Source organism: Gymnoscopelus braueri (assembly GCF_963280865.1).
Source record: "Gymnoscopelus braueri genome assembly, chromosome: 14".
Classification (NCBI taxonomy): domain Eukaryota; kingdom Metazoa; phylum Chordata; class Actinopteri; order Myctophiformes; family Myctophidae; genus Gymnoscopelus; species Gymnoscopelus braueri.
Window position 1 is genome coordinate 18,462,692 of NC_137619.1, and position 16,817 is coordinate 18,479,508.

Consider the following 16,817-nt stretch of genomic DNA (forward strand, 5'->3'; position numbering starts at 1 on the left):
TGAAAGTATTCAAAAGTACAAATGACAAAGTACATTTTCTTTTTAATATAAATGAATTGCTGTATTGAAATTTAGAAATATTCCCCAAAAATTCAAATAAACTTTTAAAATACAAGCTCTTAATTAACTATTTTCATACATTTTGTAGTAGAGCGTAAGTGGTTGATGCATAATGTCATTATTTTTTTCAAGTAAACAGGGTTGTTGAGTAAAAGAGTGAAAGTTAAATTAATGCACTTAGTTACTGTCCACCACTGGCTAATAGCCTTAAAAGAGTAGGCAGACATGTTGTACGTCACATGGTTATTGTGCAATCTCCTCTAGAGGAAGTCTGGTTCTGGTAGCACAGTCTGTATGTGATCTAATACAGTGTTTCCCAAACAGTGGGTTGGGACCCATTTTTGGGTTGTGGACCCATTTTTATGTCTACAGACTACATTGGCAGGTGCTTTTTACCAGCTTCACCATTTTAAATGTTTCCATCTAGGTTTTAAGAATATAGGGCCTCTGGCCACTGAACTAATGATGATTTGTTACCTGCATTTGTGTCTTTCTCTGCCTTTAGCCCAGGTATGTGAATGAGGCTCTACTACTGATGGCCAAGGTCCACTATGTCCAGGGCCGTTACAGAGATGCCCAGGGTATGTGTGCCAGAGTGGGCATTGAGGAGCTGACGCAGGACGATCAGCCCATCTACCATCTGCGTCTGCTGGCTGAGGCCTTTGTTATTAAAGGTAGGCTTCTGAAAACAAATATGAATATTAATAGAGAGTGGATACAATTTAGCCAGCATACAGAGTCGATTTTTGGTATGATTCATATGCAGTATAGTGGCCGCAGTATATACTGTAGTCGTTTTTCTTTTTCATGGTTGAGAAATAAGTCTGGTACAAATGACAGTAAATGCATTTAATCATAATTTCTGTCTCCTATCACCTTTCTTTAGTGTGAGGATTTTTTCTCTCCTGAAATCTTACTGTCTGCGGAACAAGTAAACAAAGAGTTTAGATCTGACAGACATGTTTTTCCTACCCATAAGCCTTATGTTGTTTGGCCCAAGAAGTCAGAGATAGCACAGACGACTGGCACGTTTCCCTGCGAAACACCACAGGAAAGTTTGAACAGCTTGCTGCATGAATTTCCTCAGCAATCCAATTCCTAATCCCCTCAGTAGGAATTATTACAACCCCTAAAATGACAATGGCCTTGTATAGGTTTGATAGTCATAAATGGAAGGGAGCTTGTTGAAATTCCATTGGGAGAACGTAATGCATCTGGAAAATATGATCTTAAGCGGGCAGATTACTGTTATCTAACAGTAGGTGCACAGTAAAATCCTCAATGTTGATTTAACTCTGACGGAGTAAACATTGTCCATTTTGGTGCATTTTTACTCTCTACTGTAACACTGGATTTCACTGTGTATGTTGGAGCCTAGGATCCTAACTTTTTACTAAACTGGATCATCTTCACTCAGTATCAGTGGAGCCTTATCCTCCGCTCAGTGAATCAGTGAATGACGCAGATTATTTCTAATTGCATCCACTAATGTGGAAGGGGGAAATTTGCGAATTGGATTTGGCCTTGTTGACAATGCCTCCCTTTGTGTCTTCATGCCTTGTTGGCTCCGTTTGCTTTGAGCTTTCTCCAAGGTGATGCACATCCCCATTCCTAAAATGGGATCGTGTTCATAATTTAGTCAGATTAACATTATCAAGCCACCCGCTCATAGAATCTCTAAGTTCCGTTGTGTTCTGGTAGTCCTCCATGAAGGTAGTGTTTGAAAGACCTGATGACTGCCAGTCATCAAGCTTTTTCGTCAGTGAATAATACTGTTAAGTATAGTTTCCGATTACTCATTGTCACACACATTATGCTGTCATCAGAGGGCAACAATAAATGGAATTTCCCTACCCAGATATTTTAAGATTCACTTAGATTTGTTGCAAATGAGTTTGAGTTTGAATGCAGATGCACAAAATCTGTATACAGTAATCATGCTACATGGGGGCACACCCTCCTAGAGGTCATAGTTCACAGCTACTGCACCTAACCACTAAATCCATAAATAATTTACGTAGATGACCTCACCGGAATCCCCCAGGGGTCTATACTAGTAAGTAGCCTTGGGAACCAATGGTTACCGAGCCATGTCAGGGTCTGACGTTACGTTTTTTTCCTACTTGCCCCACAGGGCAAGTGTACTTCTTCAATCTACTTGCCCTCCCCTACCGTTGACGGTGGTGCAGCGCCTAGATTTCTCTCACAATTCAGTGTTTCCACTTTTCATATTTTGTTTAATAGATTTGTCATTACCACCACCATACATAATCTTTTTTTTCTGAATAATAACGTTTTGCTTTTGTGAAATACCATTTTTCTCATCTCACTTCTACAAACTGTTACCTATACTCTACAATGATGTGGCTCATAGGTCAGGAGCCTATCTCCTGTTTCTGTAGTGTGAGGCAACTTGATGTACGAGTGCAGTACACCCCCCGTCCAGGACGTACAAGTACACCTCCTGAACATGATGCTAGCATGTTGCAGGGACTTATGCCCTAATCCAACCCTTGATGCTGAGTTCCAAGCAGGGAGGCAGTGGGTACCATGTTTATAGTCTTTGGTATGACTTGGCCAGGAATTGAACCCCGACCCCCCAATCTCAGGGCGGACACTCTAACCATAAGGCCAATGAGCTGGGGTCTATTCTAGACCCCTTCCTTTTTTATTTTTTATTTTCCCCCCTCTACACTAAATAATTTATGACCGCCGAAAATAGCCCATGTACAAACTCACAACGAATCACATTTCGACGCATTGTGAGCTTGTAAATCTGCTATTTTGGCCTAGTGTTTGCCCCAGAATAGGGATGCTAGGGAAAGCCTTGGAGGAAACTGGGGAATTCGGTTTGAGCAGTGCAACTCAGCAGTATAGCAGCAGCATCATAAGTCTCTTTATAATCATGGCTTCACAGTAATCATCATTAGTAGTAATTTCCTCTATAAACCAAAGAGAGACGTTTATGGTCTGTCTCTTCTTATCCGTTGAGCCATGAAGCGATTGCGAAACTATTGTTTGCATGTACAGTATGTCTGTCTGTCCTGTCTGTACTGTTCTGTCTGTATGTACAGTATGTATGTCTGTACAGTATGTATGTATGTCACTCTGTCTGCAATGACATAATACACTGTTTTATCATCGTCAAACCACAGCATAAGGTCATAAAAGTTAATATGTTAAATCTCTAATTCTCCTCCTCCTCCTCCTCGCGAGGAGGAGCGCCTCGCGTAAAAAACCCTGTCTCAAAAAGCCCCGCCTCGCGCCGAAGCCTAAAAACAAGCATACCTTTCCAATTTCCCAACGAATGCCAATTTCCCTGTGACATATACATAAGGGTTAAAAAGGGTCAATTATATTGTATATGTAAATCCCTTCTACGGACAAGAGTTGAAATGAGCAATCGCAGCGCATCAGTTTTATTCTCTGTACAGGAACTACAGTATCCTATATTAAAATAGGCTAATGGGAGGATCGGCCGGCGGGCGGGCGGACCACGTCAACATGATCATGTCACTATGACTCACCCAGTACCATATAATATAAAGTCCCCAATGCAGCTACACCCAAATATGGAGTGTGTTGTCTTACCTCAATGTGTCGTCATGGCATCAGGTGCCAAGCACGCTGGCATGAGGGAAAAAGTCAGGGGACATTAGCTGGTGGGGGTGAGGGGGCGTTTGACGGTGACATCATGAGGTTCACTGTCAGTTTTGGTGTAGCGAAGAGTAAACAAATGTAACCAAATGGACTCCTCGGAATCTAATTAGCCTAACTAATATAAGCACTACAGTATATAGCTCTGGATAAAGAACAGATTGTAAATGTTAAAGTCATTTTCAGACTTTCTATTTAAGGGAAATTCAAGCTTGCTCTATAGGGAACGTTAGAAGAACTACATGAAACATTGCATTTCAATAAACATCACTTAGTAATAAGGAAGTCAGAATAAATAATGAACATATTAGATTATATATTGTACACATAGAGCTCTTCACGGGTTCAAAATGACGGACTCAAACCCTAATGGACCCCTGAAAATTAAATCGGTTCAGAGATCCGAGTGGAGCCGACATAAAAAATGTAAAAAAGAAAGACGAACGCGGACGGCACCCATCATTTTATGGACCCGACAAACCTACGCTGTTCTAACACTGTATAGGCGAGATGTCAGCTGTAGCAGCTTATAATAAGAGACATTGACAATGACATTAAATTGCATGTTTTCACCTCAATTAATAAGGAATCGGATCCATGTCCATGATCACACATGATGCCACGGTGCACTTTGATTGCACAGAGGTATAATTTGTGCGTGCGCTCTCAGCTCTCACTTTAACTGACAGGGGAACAACTTTGTTCCCTCATATATTGCTGCAGTAATCTAATGCCTGGTCGCATATCGCATTACTTGATTCTAGCAGCCCGAGCCCCGCGGGCATTTACTTCTTTCACACCCCCAGCCAGCATCAGATCAACTATTTGTTGTGTATTAGCTTGTCTGACACCTAGTTGATCGAGTTGAGAGAACAACTGCACGTAGCCAGTAAAACAAAACGGTCATTGCGGCGAGAGGCAAGCATGCAGCCAATACACAACAACGATGGGGTGCTAGACTAGTGCAGGTCGGGAAAAATAAATAAATACCGTAATTTTCGCACTATAAGCCGCACCTGAATATAAGCCGCAGCAGCTAAATTTAATGATTTGTACATATATAAGCCGCACTGGACTATAAGCCGCGGGTGTAAAATTCATAGATTTAGGAGGTCCCCTAGTGGCCGTTAGCTGTAAAAATCCATAGATAAGCCGCACCGTTATATAAGCCGCAGGGTCGAAAAATGGGGAAAAAATCGCGGCTTATAGTCCGAAATTTACGGTAAATAGACCAGTCGATCGCAATAGTGGGGGGACATTAAGGCCCCCCTTCCGGACCCCCCCCCCGGCACCTATGTCAGGTGCTAACAAATCAGTTAGCTCCATATATGGGCACAAAAGAGGGCATGCCCATACAGGGGCATATACTGATGACATATGGGATCTCCATATATGGGCATAAAAGGGACAAGGACTGACCGATACAGAGATCTCCATATATGGGCATATTGGTCAGATCAGCGGTGCGACGTAGGTGTGAGGGCCGCATAGGAGCCCAAACTCTAGATGTGAGGGCCACGTAGCAGCCCGAACTCTAGATGTGTGGGCCACGTAGCGGCCCGAACCTCTTGTATTAAATAAATTGCATCATCCCTATCAAGAAAATATTTTTGACGCATTGCACAGTTTTACTATATAGACATCTAGGTTGCTCTTGTTTCAATTTGATTACTTTGATATCCAGGAAATGTACATTTACAGTGTACTGTGTTACTGGAAAAAACGCGTGAGAAAAGGAGCATCCACAGGGAATCATTATGACAACATGCTATAATTGGAGACAGCCTCTTGCCCTGACACCGCATTTCCTTCCACTGTTTTCCACGTATATACAGTATATTGTTGTGGGAATGTAGTCAGATATGAATATTTGGATGATGATATCTTGTCTATTGGCAGCTGCCTGCTTATTTGATTACGCCTGGCGTCTGGCTTCGAGGCTCTAGCCTCCCTGCTGTGCTTCCTGCAATCCTGGAGGTTCCTTGCATCACCCGCCATTTATTTAGAGCAATAAGTCCACTAACTGACATCAGGCCAGCCATCTGGACTGAGATGGGCTGGCTCGGCTGTATTCCCTCAGTACAGTCGCTTGGACATCAGCAAGACGTACGTCACTGTCGGGTGGAAACCGTGTAGGTCCAAAACCATCACTTTTCAGGAAATGAAAAAATAACCTGAGTTCCAATGAATCCAATGTAATTATTATTTAGTCACAAGCACATGTATGTACTGTATATTGTATAAATGTATGTAATACATACGTTATATACTTTTGTGTGACACTGTAGTATGATGAAGTAGGGCATTCATTTATGAAAGAAACAAAGAGTTGAAATATGGAGAGATACAAGGTTTCTGCCCAACAGCAACGAAGAGCAATATGCCACCACTGGTAGAGAAACCAGGAAATTAAAATAACAATGATTCTCTACTACTGCCAATCTTTAAGACAGACAGAAGGGTTGTTTGGACACGTTTGGAAGTGATGTTTTCCCTGGAATAAAAAATGTCTGTAGGCTGCACCAGACAAGTGTAGCAGAGTCTGAGACAAGGATAGATACTGTATAGAGCCAAAGCTACCCCCTCCAACCCCGAGCAGCACTGGCCACTAAAACCACATATGAAAACACTGACCCTACCAACTTCTCCTACATCGTACTGTCATACTCTGCAGCAAGCCAGTCGTGTTCTCACGCCCCCGGCGTACAGTACTGTAGCTGTATTTAGTTCCAGTCAGTTGTCACATCTTTTCAGTTAGGTTTTTAAATCAAAGTTTGTTTGTTCATCTGGCTCCAGCTGGAGTTTGCTGTTTTCCTTCGCGCAAAACTCAGAGTTGCGTGTTTCCACATTAGATAGATGGACCTTTATTGATCCCGTGGGGGAAATTCAGAGCCAGAGCCAGCAGTTAAATTACAGATACATGGTAAAAGTAGTATTACTGTAAGGCAAAAAACTTCTGTAAAACCAATGGCAGATCGCAAGCCTTTGTACATTTCCATTGTAAATCCTATTGCACAATCTAGGCAATTTTATATATATACTGCATATTCAACCATGTTTAAACAAACCTTTTGATTGTTTTTGCGTTAACTCATTGAGTGCCAATGACGTCTTTTGACGGCCGTTTTCAGTGTGCCATTAGTGCCAATGACGTCTTTTGACGTCACCTAATTTATTTATTTTTTTCATTTTATTTTTATTTTTTTGGGTATATATATATATTTTTTATCTCAAAGGAACTAGGAGAAAACGATTCTCAAAAAGTTAATGCTCCATCCACTTCAATGTTAAAATGTAAAAAAAAAATGTAAAATGTAAATCTAATTTTTCAATTTTTCCTGCCTGTGGCACCTGGATCAACAAGCTTGAAATAAGCCCGGCAGTGAATGAGTTAAGACAGCATCCCTTTGGTATCAATAATATTTTCCATAGTGTCTGACTGGGCTCAAATGTTACCTTTTTTGGTGAATAGCTGATTTCACTTCTCTAGGTCATGTTCTAGTCCAGTGCACTTATCACAGATGGCTTAATATAATCAGGAAATGTGCTGTTTGGGTCCTTACTCGCCAACTAGAAGCAAGCAGCAGTGGTTCTCTTTGATAATGTTTCTGGTTGAAGAAACTGAGGTGGGGGTTACGTGATTCCTATCATGTTTCCAGGCATGGAAAACACAGCATTCAAATGCCATGGCTTTTCCAGGAATTGTTGCCCAGTTGTGCAGTTGTGAACTTGTGTGTGGAAATGTTATAGAGTAGAGTTCTTCAACAGGAGGTCCGGGACCCTTAGGGGGTCCTCAGAGTTACTACAGGGGGGTCGCCAAATCTTTGTGTGATAGGAACTTTTTACTTCCTTTTTTACATTAATCTCTTGAACCCTAGAATCCCTATTATTATCTTTTTAAAGATATTTTTTGGGGCTCTTCTGCCTTTTTTTTATAGGTATAGTGGAGATGGACAGGAAACAGGGAGAGAGAGATGGGTAGAGACATGCAGTAAAGATCGTCGGGATCGGGACTCAAACCCGTGATGCACTGTCAGGCTACATTGGAGCCGTGCCTGGACCGCTGGCCTAAAATCCCTATTCTGAGGGTAACATTAGCCGAAAATAGCAGATCTACAAGCTCACAACGTTCACAATTGTGAGACGTTGTGAGCTTGTAGATCGGCTATTTTCGGCAAAGACCTTTTGTGTAGAGGGAAAAAAGAGCAGACCAAGTACAGAGCCAACGGTCAAGCTTACTTAGTATTGAGGGTTTAAGTGGTTAAATGTCTGAAATTAAACAAAAACTGATACTGAAACACTGATAGTCAATGAAGCCATCTATGAAATCTATGAAAAAGTTTAATCTGCATCACAATTGTAGTGGGGGTCCCTGGTCTGAAAAACATTGGAGACCCCTGTTATAGAGTGATATTTCTCCACCAGAGTGGACTTTTGTCTTCTATTTCTATCTTTGGGGCTGGTGTGACTGAGCTGTAGCTGCATGCAGCAGCTTGCTCTGGCATGCTGGACTCCTATCTTAGTTTTCCTGAGGTAGGGAATCAACCATGCAGTTTGTGCACTGACCACTTAATAACAACATCCTTGAGTTTGGATTTGGCTCAAAAACCTTTGGTAAATGTCATCTAGTCTGTACCGTTTGTTTTCAGCTTCACTCCACTCCACTGTCCAAACAGAATTGCTTAAATAATTACACTACTTGATCCTAGTTTAAAACTGCAATCTATAACTCTCATGTCCTACACGGGATCCAAACATGGGTTCCCTGGGAAAGTGCCAGAATTCTTACTGCTGAGCTATAACGGAGAGAGCATTTTGGGAATGCGAGTTTCCATTATTTCCATTTGAGTTTCATGCGATACCGCTTGTCAACCACAGGATCTGAATGTCTCAATAGAAGAGTAGGCAGACCACCTAGCTCCAACCACCACAATTGTGTTAGTTTTACCATACACAATATACTGTTGCACAAATAAGTTGTGGATTGCGGCTTGAATACGCCTATATGACATAAGTGCAATGTCGTGGATTCGATTCCCAGCCTCAGGACCTGTGTTGTAATTATAATTGTTCTGTCTCGTGTATCTCTTCTAACCGCAGAGAATCCTTCCCTGTAAGACAGTGGTTCCCAAACTTTTTAGCTTGAGATCCAAAAGGTAATCTGATGTCTCCCTGCAGGGACCCAAACTACAAGCAGATCTACAAGCTCACAACGCGACACGTTGTGAGCTTGTAGATTTTCACTAGGCTACTCCTTAAAAGTTAATTTTTTTTCACATATGATTTTAGAAATTCTTGTTATCTCTTAAACGTTTAAATTGTACTTTTTTGTCCATTAATCTTTTGAAATAACTTTTGAAAAATTTTAGGAAATAAAAAATAAAAATAAATAAAAAGATAATTACTTGTGACCAATACAAATGTGTCTGTGACCCACAAATGGGTCCTGACCCAGTGTTTGGGAAATACTGCTGTAAGACACCAATGTCTCTGTCTCTCAGGTCTGTCCCTGGACCATCAGCTGGTGAATTCGGTGTCCCGTGTGCGTCTGTCGGCGAGAGAGGAGGAGAGTCTGTCCTGTTACCTCAGGGCCTGTGATGCTGCCTTGTCCTTCCTGCAGGAGCTGGATAGGGTGTGTGTGTACTTTCAATCACGACCAAACCTCTCAAAACATGTTTGTTTGATTTATACTTTGTCGCATGCCAGTGTCCCGTGCTGAGAATAGCAGATCTGCAAGCTCACAACATTGTGAGCGGCTATAGTTTCTGCCAGACTCTGTGCTTCTAATTGAAGTGGGTACATTCTTAGCCGTTCCTTACATCTCTACTTCATTGACAGTAAGCATAGATTTTTCATCATGTGTAATTTTCATTTCAACGCTGTGTGTGTGTGTGTGTGTGTGTGTGTGTGTGTGTGTGTGTGTGTGTGTGTGTGTGTGTGTGTGTGTGTGTGTGTGCGCACACACGCATGCATGCATGTGTCATCAGGTGGCGACAACGCCTCATGCAAAAACAGCCAAGGCCAGCCTTCTGCCTCCCCCTGTGGAAATGGACCTGGGCTACTTCCAACAAGCGGCTCTGCAGAGCGCTTACCTGTGTATGCTACAGAGAGGGTGAGTCTACAGCCGTTTTCATACACACACACACACACGCGTACGCGCGCGCACAATAGGTGTTTTTCACAAGACAGATATCCACATTAATTAGGTCCTGGCTCTTAATCAGTTTGATTCATAGGTCAGGACATCGTATAACACACAAGCACACTCTTTTTTGTAAATCAATGTTCTCAACGAAAAACATTTAAAAAAAAATTGTTTGGCGCAGTAATGTGGTCACAGATGTGTTTTTATAGAGCATTATATAACGGCCTTGACTGCGTCTCAGCCAATCATAATCAAGAACTGGAACTACCCTTTTAATAATAATGAGTGACACATGTTCATTTATTTTAAATATGAACAAATAAAACAGCTGTATAAGACATACATAGAAATTATTCCTGTAACAGTGCTAACCCCCCACCCCCTTATCTCGCCCTTAATAGAGCTGAAAATGTACTTGTCTTCTTACTTGTGATTAGATTTTGGGGGGAGGGCTGAAGTCCCTTTAGTGACTGGACGTAATCACATCCTGTGTTTATTCATCCATTTGTAACTGTGGGAGTGTACGAATGTAAAGTTTATACACTTCAGTTCAACGAAGCCGTGTTCCAGAAATTCTGTTCTGCCAATGACCAGCAGGTGTCAGTGTTGCCTTTGCTTAGCTTCTAGATCCAAGCTGGCACTGATAGTGTTTGAATTGTGAGTGGCGTAGGCCAGAGTAGCACACACTGCTGTAATGATTTTATACCGCAGAGGGAACTGAATGACTATTCCCCATAGAGGTTTCACTATGTCATTCAGGCTGGGCAGCTTATGTGAAGCAGGGAGAACAGCAGCCTTATTGTTCATCACAGCTCCACTCTGCAGCTACTGTTACTGTACTGTAAATAATGTCCAACCACAGTAAACACTCTATGACATGATATCATCTTATCTGCTCTCCTATCTGATATTATATGTTTCTTTAAAGCTATAAGTTCCTTTGGTCTAACAATTTCCCATGACCATCATGCCACCACGCCCATACACACACAAATCGTGCGTGTTCATTTTACTCAAGTTGACAAATTATCGTAAATGAACACTGAGGATTTTACTGTGTAGCAAACATCATGTGTGTGTGTGTGTGTGTGTGTGTGTGTGTGTGTGTGTGTGTGTGTGTGTGTGTGTGCGTGTGCGTGTGTGCGTGCGTGTGTCAGGCACCTGGCTCAGGGAACTCACCAGCTGCGCCGGGTCCTCAGGGTGGTGGAATCACGGGGGTCTCATAGTTTTAGGAAGGTGAGTGGTCTCTCTCTCTCTCTCTCTCTCTCTCTCTCTCTCTCTCTCTCTCTCTCTCTCTCTCTCTCTCTCTCTCTCTATCTCTCTCTCTCTCTCTCTCTCTCTCTCTCTCTCTCTCTCTCTCTCTCTCACACACGCACACGCTGTTGTCAGAACAAGTCATCACTCACGACCCTAATGTATCATTTAAATTCACTATATTGGTTCCAGTCGATTCAAGGCGTTTTGTGTCTCTCCAGTCTGCAGCGAACAAGCTAGCTGAAGTGTTGTTGAGCTCAGTGAGTGAGGACAGCTACTGGGCCCCTCTGGGTCCACCACCTTCTGCCTGGCTTCAAAGAGAAGGGGCTGCCGCCCCCAAGGATGCCATGTACCCCACCATCAAACCACCCCAACGCTACCCCTCAGACGGGTTTGTCTTCATATTTTTTTCCCTCTCTGTTGAATTCTCTGTTCAGTTAATTCCTCTCTTTTCTCAGTCACTGTATTACAGTCATTTTAGATAATCCCGTCTGGGTTCTATCTCACATAGTACCTTTTTCTAAAGTGTTTTACAATCTACGTTTTACATTCACCCATTCACACAAACATTCATGCATGGACAGCAGAGGCACCCATACAATACAATCTCGGTTCTGGGTTCAATTCCGGGCACCGCCAGCTTAGTGTATGATTAGCACGTCTCGGGTGAAGTAAGACGTGCGCTAAGTACTGGGAGCTGACGGTAGGTGCTCTTCTCCACCTCAGCATCCACCTTCCAGCGGTCTAGTGCATCGAAACACGGATAGACTCCTGCGTTCTCGGTTGATACCGACAATAAGCCTCTCCGACCTACTTACTTATACAAGGCCCCAACCACTGAGATGTGATGACATGGAAAATTAGTTGAGACCAGAATTGATGAGATGAGATGGGATTAGATGACCTGAGGTGAGACAAGATCAAATCAAATAAAGGGAATAGAGATGAGTTGAGGGAACTTCAACATAGACCTTTGTGTGTCTCAGTTCCAGTAGTAGCAGTAGAGCCCCCCTGCAGTCTTATACACACAGAAAACTAATCCTGTGTGACGGCCTGGCGACAGACAGTGCTTAGCGCTTGTTCAACAGTCTTAATATAGCCAAAAAAAGAACCAATAGGTAGGAAATAGAGATTTAATGGACATAAAATGACATGCAGTAAGATGATGAGTTGAGAGCTACTTCAGTGACCCTCAAAGAAGCCCACAAGGCTGCTCACTTCAAACGCAACACATACTGTACCAAACGGACATAAAAGTATGCTATACAATGCATCCCCTTGCTTGTGCATTTTCCCCTTTTTTACGCAGGGATCCTCTGCTCAGTTCTTTAGGGCCCCATGTACACAGCACACTTAGCACATGACTAATCCTATCCCACACTATCACGCTCACACATCTACATCCACGTCTGGGATTAGAGAAAAGAATGAGAGGAAGGAATGGTGGAATTGACCCAGAGCAACATAACGAGAGCTGTTGTATTGTTCGGCGCGGCCTGCGTGTAAACCAGTTACGTCTGTAAAGCGCTGCGATAGCATCTAGTAAATGCCTCTTTTCTTTCTTTTTTTTACCACGTGGGCTCAACCACAGAGTGAAGGAACGGAGATAAGGAGGGCAGCAGGTGGGTAGGGTGGTGGAGGGGTGAAGAATTGAACACGAGCGACAGGGGAAGTACTGAATGAGAGGGATGGGGGCAGAGACGTTGGAATTAGGGGTGCAGGGGGTGCGACAGGCAGCATCCCCCGTCGACAGCTTCCCTTAACTCCACCAAGCCTTTTTCTTTGTAACCACTTAAACCCTATAGACTTATTGTAAACCGATACTTAGTTACCTGGGGTCAACTTGCCTCTAGATCAGCTATTTGCGGTGACTATTTCTCCCAGAATATGGGATGCTAGGTCTGAAGTGGCTAATAAAGAATTGCTTAAATTTGTCTGAGTTTCACTTCTGCCTTTCATATTTCCTTACAACTTAAACTATATACAGTAATGCTTTCATAGATTAGTGATGTGATTCACAGAAATGATAAGCCTCTCCTGCTCAAAGCACTTTATAAACAAATAGTCAGGCCAGTGCAGTTCACATTATCTTGAGCCAAGAAGGGCTCCTTAGCAACCTAACAAGAAAAACTGGGAACACATTTGAATAAAGTTTATTTATTGTTAATATTGTTAAATAAAAAATTACAACATATGCTGTAGCCTAATAATGAATGAACATGTCTGCAGTACTAGTGGTACATACTAACACAATGTGCAGTCTGACGTGGTCACATACAGTATATGTACAGCAGACGCCCTTGTGCTCGATGCCTTTGTGGTGTTGTTGTTGTCGTTGTCACCCACAGCACAAGTTTTCTGCCAGTCGAAGTCCTGGTGTCCAGTCCTGGTGACCGGCCAGCCTTGTTCTCCTGACTGCTATCCTTGTTGGTAGCATGCAGAGTTTGGTTGATATTTAGTACTAAACGTACTGTGTAGCATCCATCCGGGGACTTCTGCAGGTTAGGCTTCATAGTCCAGCATTCACAGCCATATACAGTAGATGAATGGACTCTACAATCGCAAAGAAGGAGCTGAGCTTGATATGTCGGGAAGGTTGGACTTCTCAGTGACCACTCACTGGCCATGGCATTCAGAGCCCTTCAATACGAGTGCTTTTCTTACTTTAATGTCTTGCTGTGACAAGTTAACCCATGAGCCCAGGCATTTGAAGGCAGTGACTTCTTTCAGTGCAGTACCGCCTGACGTTAGAGGTGGATCATGGTCCGGGAGGATGTTATAGGTGATGGCCTCAATTTTCTTGGCATTTACCCAAGTACCAACCTTAGCACACTCTGTTTCTATTGTGGTCAACAGCTCCTGTGCCTGCTCCAGATTGCAGGCAGATGTCTGCATTGTGCAGGTCCGTTTGGGCCAGAGCAGGAGTTGTCTCTAGGCCAAGTGCTCCTGTCCGCTGATGGCCTGCCTAAATGCATAGTCCAGGATGATGTTATGCAACTTTCCTGCTTTACCCCAGATTTTAACCCAGGTTTCCTGTGCAAGTACTGAAATTTATCACTGAGCTAATAGTACCTGCCTGCCGACTCTGGTCAAAATTTGTGTCAAATCAGAAACAGGATCGTGTCAAAGGTTATGTCCGACCTAGACACAGAATCTAAATGTTTTTAGGAGAGCAGGAAAACCAAATACAACCACCCAAGTTAAATTAACACTGAGGATTGGGGTCCCAGACATTGAAAAAAAATAATGGTATCAAATGGGAGTCTGTGGCCTAATCAATGCATATCAAACTGGGGGTCCTTGAAATGGGAAAGGTTGAGAATCACTGAAGTAGTATTGCATCTGTCCCCGGATGAAAGGGGCAGAGATGAAGGGGGGAGAAATTAAGGTGGCAGGGCAGGTAAGGTGTGTGTGTGTGTGTGTGTGTGTGTGTGTGTGTGTGTGTGTGTGTGTGTGAGAGAGAGAGAGAGAGAGACAGTGATACCTGAGAGAGATGTTGTGTGGTGATACACCCATGGCGGCCGGGGTTGCGTTACAGAGACTGAAACTAGATACTCGCACGTGATCTATAGCCCTGGAATACGAGTATTTGTGTGTGTGTGTATGTTTGTGTGTGTACATACTGCATCTGTCTTTTTGTGCGTCATTTCCCGTTCTTGCACCTACTTCCTGTTTCCTATGTGTCCCGGGCGACAGGTGCTTCTGTCCTCAGGACGTGGTGGAGGAGGCTGTTCTACTGCTGCTCATTACTGAATCCATGGTGAGACACACACACACACACACACACACACACACACGCACACGCACACGCGCACGCGCACACGCACACGCACACGCACACGCACACGCACACGCACACACACACACTCCCCTTCTCTGCCCCCTCTCTCTCCACTCTTGCCTCCCTCTCTCCGTTCTCTATCTCTCTCACTCTCTCTCCATTCAATTCAAAGGAGCTTTATCTCTCTCTCTCCCCCTCTCTCTCTTCCTCCGTCCGTCACCCCTCTCTTTTTTCAAATTCTCATCCTTCGTCCTCTCAAACCTCTCCACTCTCTCCTCCTTTCCCCTGGCCTATAGTGCTGTTTCTCAATGGCAGGCCAGGGGACCACCAGGGGTCCAAATTGAACCGTCCCTGACGCCAATGGTTCTCAACCTTTTCAGGCCACGACCCCCCAAAATAATCATATTTTAACTGGGGACCCCCCACCCTGATAAGCACTTGGAATTGTAGGGAGTTGATGCATTCATTTAGTTTGACTCGGTTCCACAATTGTTGCCTCTTTCTTATATTATTTGACAATTTGGCCAATGTTTGACCAGTTTTTGTAGTATAGTTTGCTGATTACTTTTGATGCAGTAATGGTATTTTTTCATTTAATTTCTTTTCTTTTCTTTTCTTTTCTTTTTAGGTATTAAAAAGGTCTTCAAAGTCATTAAATTGTCGCTTTGCTGTGATCTGGGGAGCCCCCCAAAATCATGTGGGAACCCCGACCCACAGGTTGAGAACCACTGCCTTACGGGTCTATAACTCCGAGACCATGTCAAAAAAAAGAAGTAACAAATACTAAATATTTACTATTTAGTATACTATAGTAATACTATCAAATACTATCAAAGCAGAACATATTTTCACGACTTCTTATATAAAACAATCTAAAAAAATCTAATTTATCTAGTTTTTTTAATTTATGAAATTATTTTGAATTTGTTTTAATTTGTTTTTAATGAATTAAAAAAATACATTTTTGGAATATCTTTTAATAAGAAAAATAAAGTGATATTTACTCGCAACCCATAAAAATGTGCCCAAGCCTCTTGTAGGCTCCTGGAGGCACCGGGCCCAGGTGTCCTCCATTAGCCATCAACAGGGGAATGCAGGCTGCCCTGCCCCCTGCTCACACATAGCAGGTAAACAAGCAACAAGCAATCACAAGACCAACTATTCACACTGCAGCGGGGGCATCACTCAAATGTTTTCATGTCAAGGACCCCCTAAACGATATGTAATTGGCCGCGGACTCCCATCTCAAAATACTTTGTTCCAGGGACCCCCCAGAAGCAAAGACTTGAGTTGAACAAAAATATACATATTCAAAGATTTGCACTAATTTTTCAAGATTTTTACTAAAATAGCAGATCTACAAGCAGATCTATGAGCTTGTAGATCTGCTATTTTTGAATATGCCAAAGTATAAAATATGGTTAAAGTGGTTGAAATGATTGTGACCCCCTGGGGGTCCCCGGACCGCACTTTGAGAACCAATGCCTTATGGGTCCATTTGTACACTCTCAGTGTTAAATAAAACACAGAGGATCTGACAGTGTGGATTGGGGGGTCCCAGAGATAAAACACTGTATCAAATGGGGAGTCTTCTCTATCCTTTACCTGTGTCTCCACCAGGCCAGTAATGAGGCAGTGATCAGCCGCTCTCCAGAGCAGGCGGAGGCTCGGGAGGCCAGCCTGCAGGATGCTACCACCGTGTACGACCTGCTCAGTATCGGAATGGCCAGGAGGGGGCAGTATGACATGCTGTCTGAGGTGAGACACCACACCTCCACCACTACACATGCACCCCACCCACCCAGCAAGGCCTCACTGTCAGGCGTAGTGGCTGACAGGCACACACACACACACACACACACACACACACACACACACACACACACACACGCACACGCGCACGCGCACACACACACACAC

General features: G+C 43.2%; 1 protein-coding gene across 1 annotated transcript in view; it reads left to right on the forward strand.

Moving 5' to 3' along the window:
• Positions 1-16,817, forward strand: part of ttc7a (tetratricopeptide repeat domain 7A) — a gene marked incomplete at its 3' end in the record, with an annotated part of 30,179 nt that overhangs the window by 4,935 nt on the left and 8,427 nt on the right. Inside the window, exons 3-9 of the mRNA XM_080449618.1 lie at positions 566-734; positions 9,219-9,349; positions 9,705-9,829; positions 11,020-11,098; positions 11,338-11,507; positions 14,813-14,876; positions 16,518-16,655. Coding sequence (XP_080305744.1) covers positions 566-734; positions 9,219-9,349; positions 9,705-9,829; positions 11,020-11,098; positions 11,338-11,507; positions 14,813-14,876; positions 16,518-16,655 — 876 coding nt within the window. The remainder of the gene's footprint in view (positions 1-565; positions 735-9,218; positions 9,350-9,704; positions 9,830-11,019; positions 11,099-11,337; positions 11,508-14,812; positions 14,877-16,517; positions 16,656-16,817) is intronic.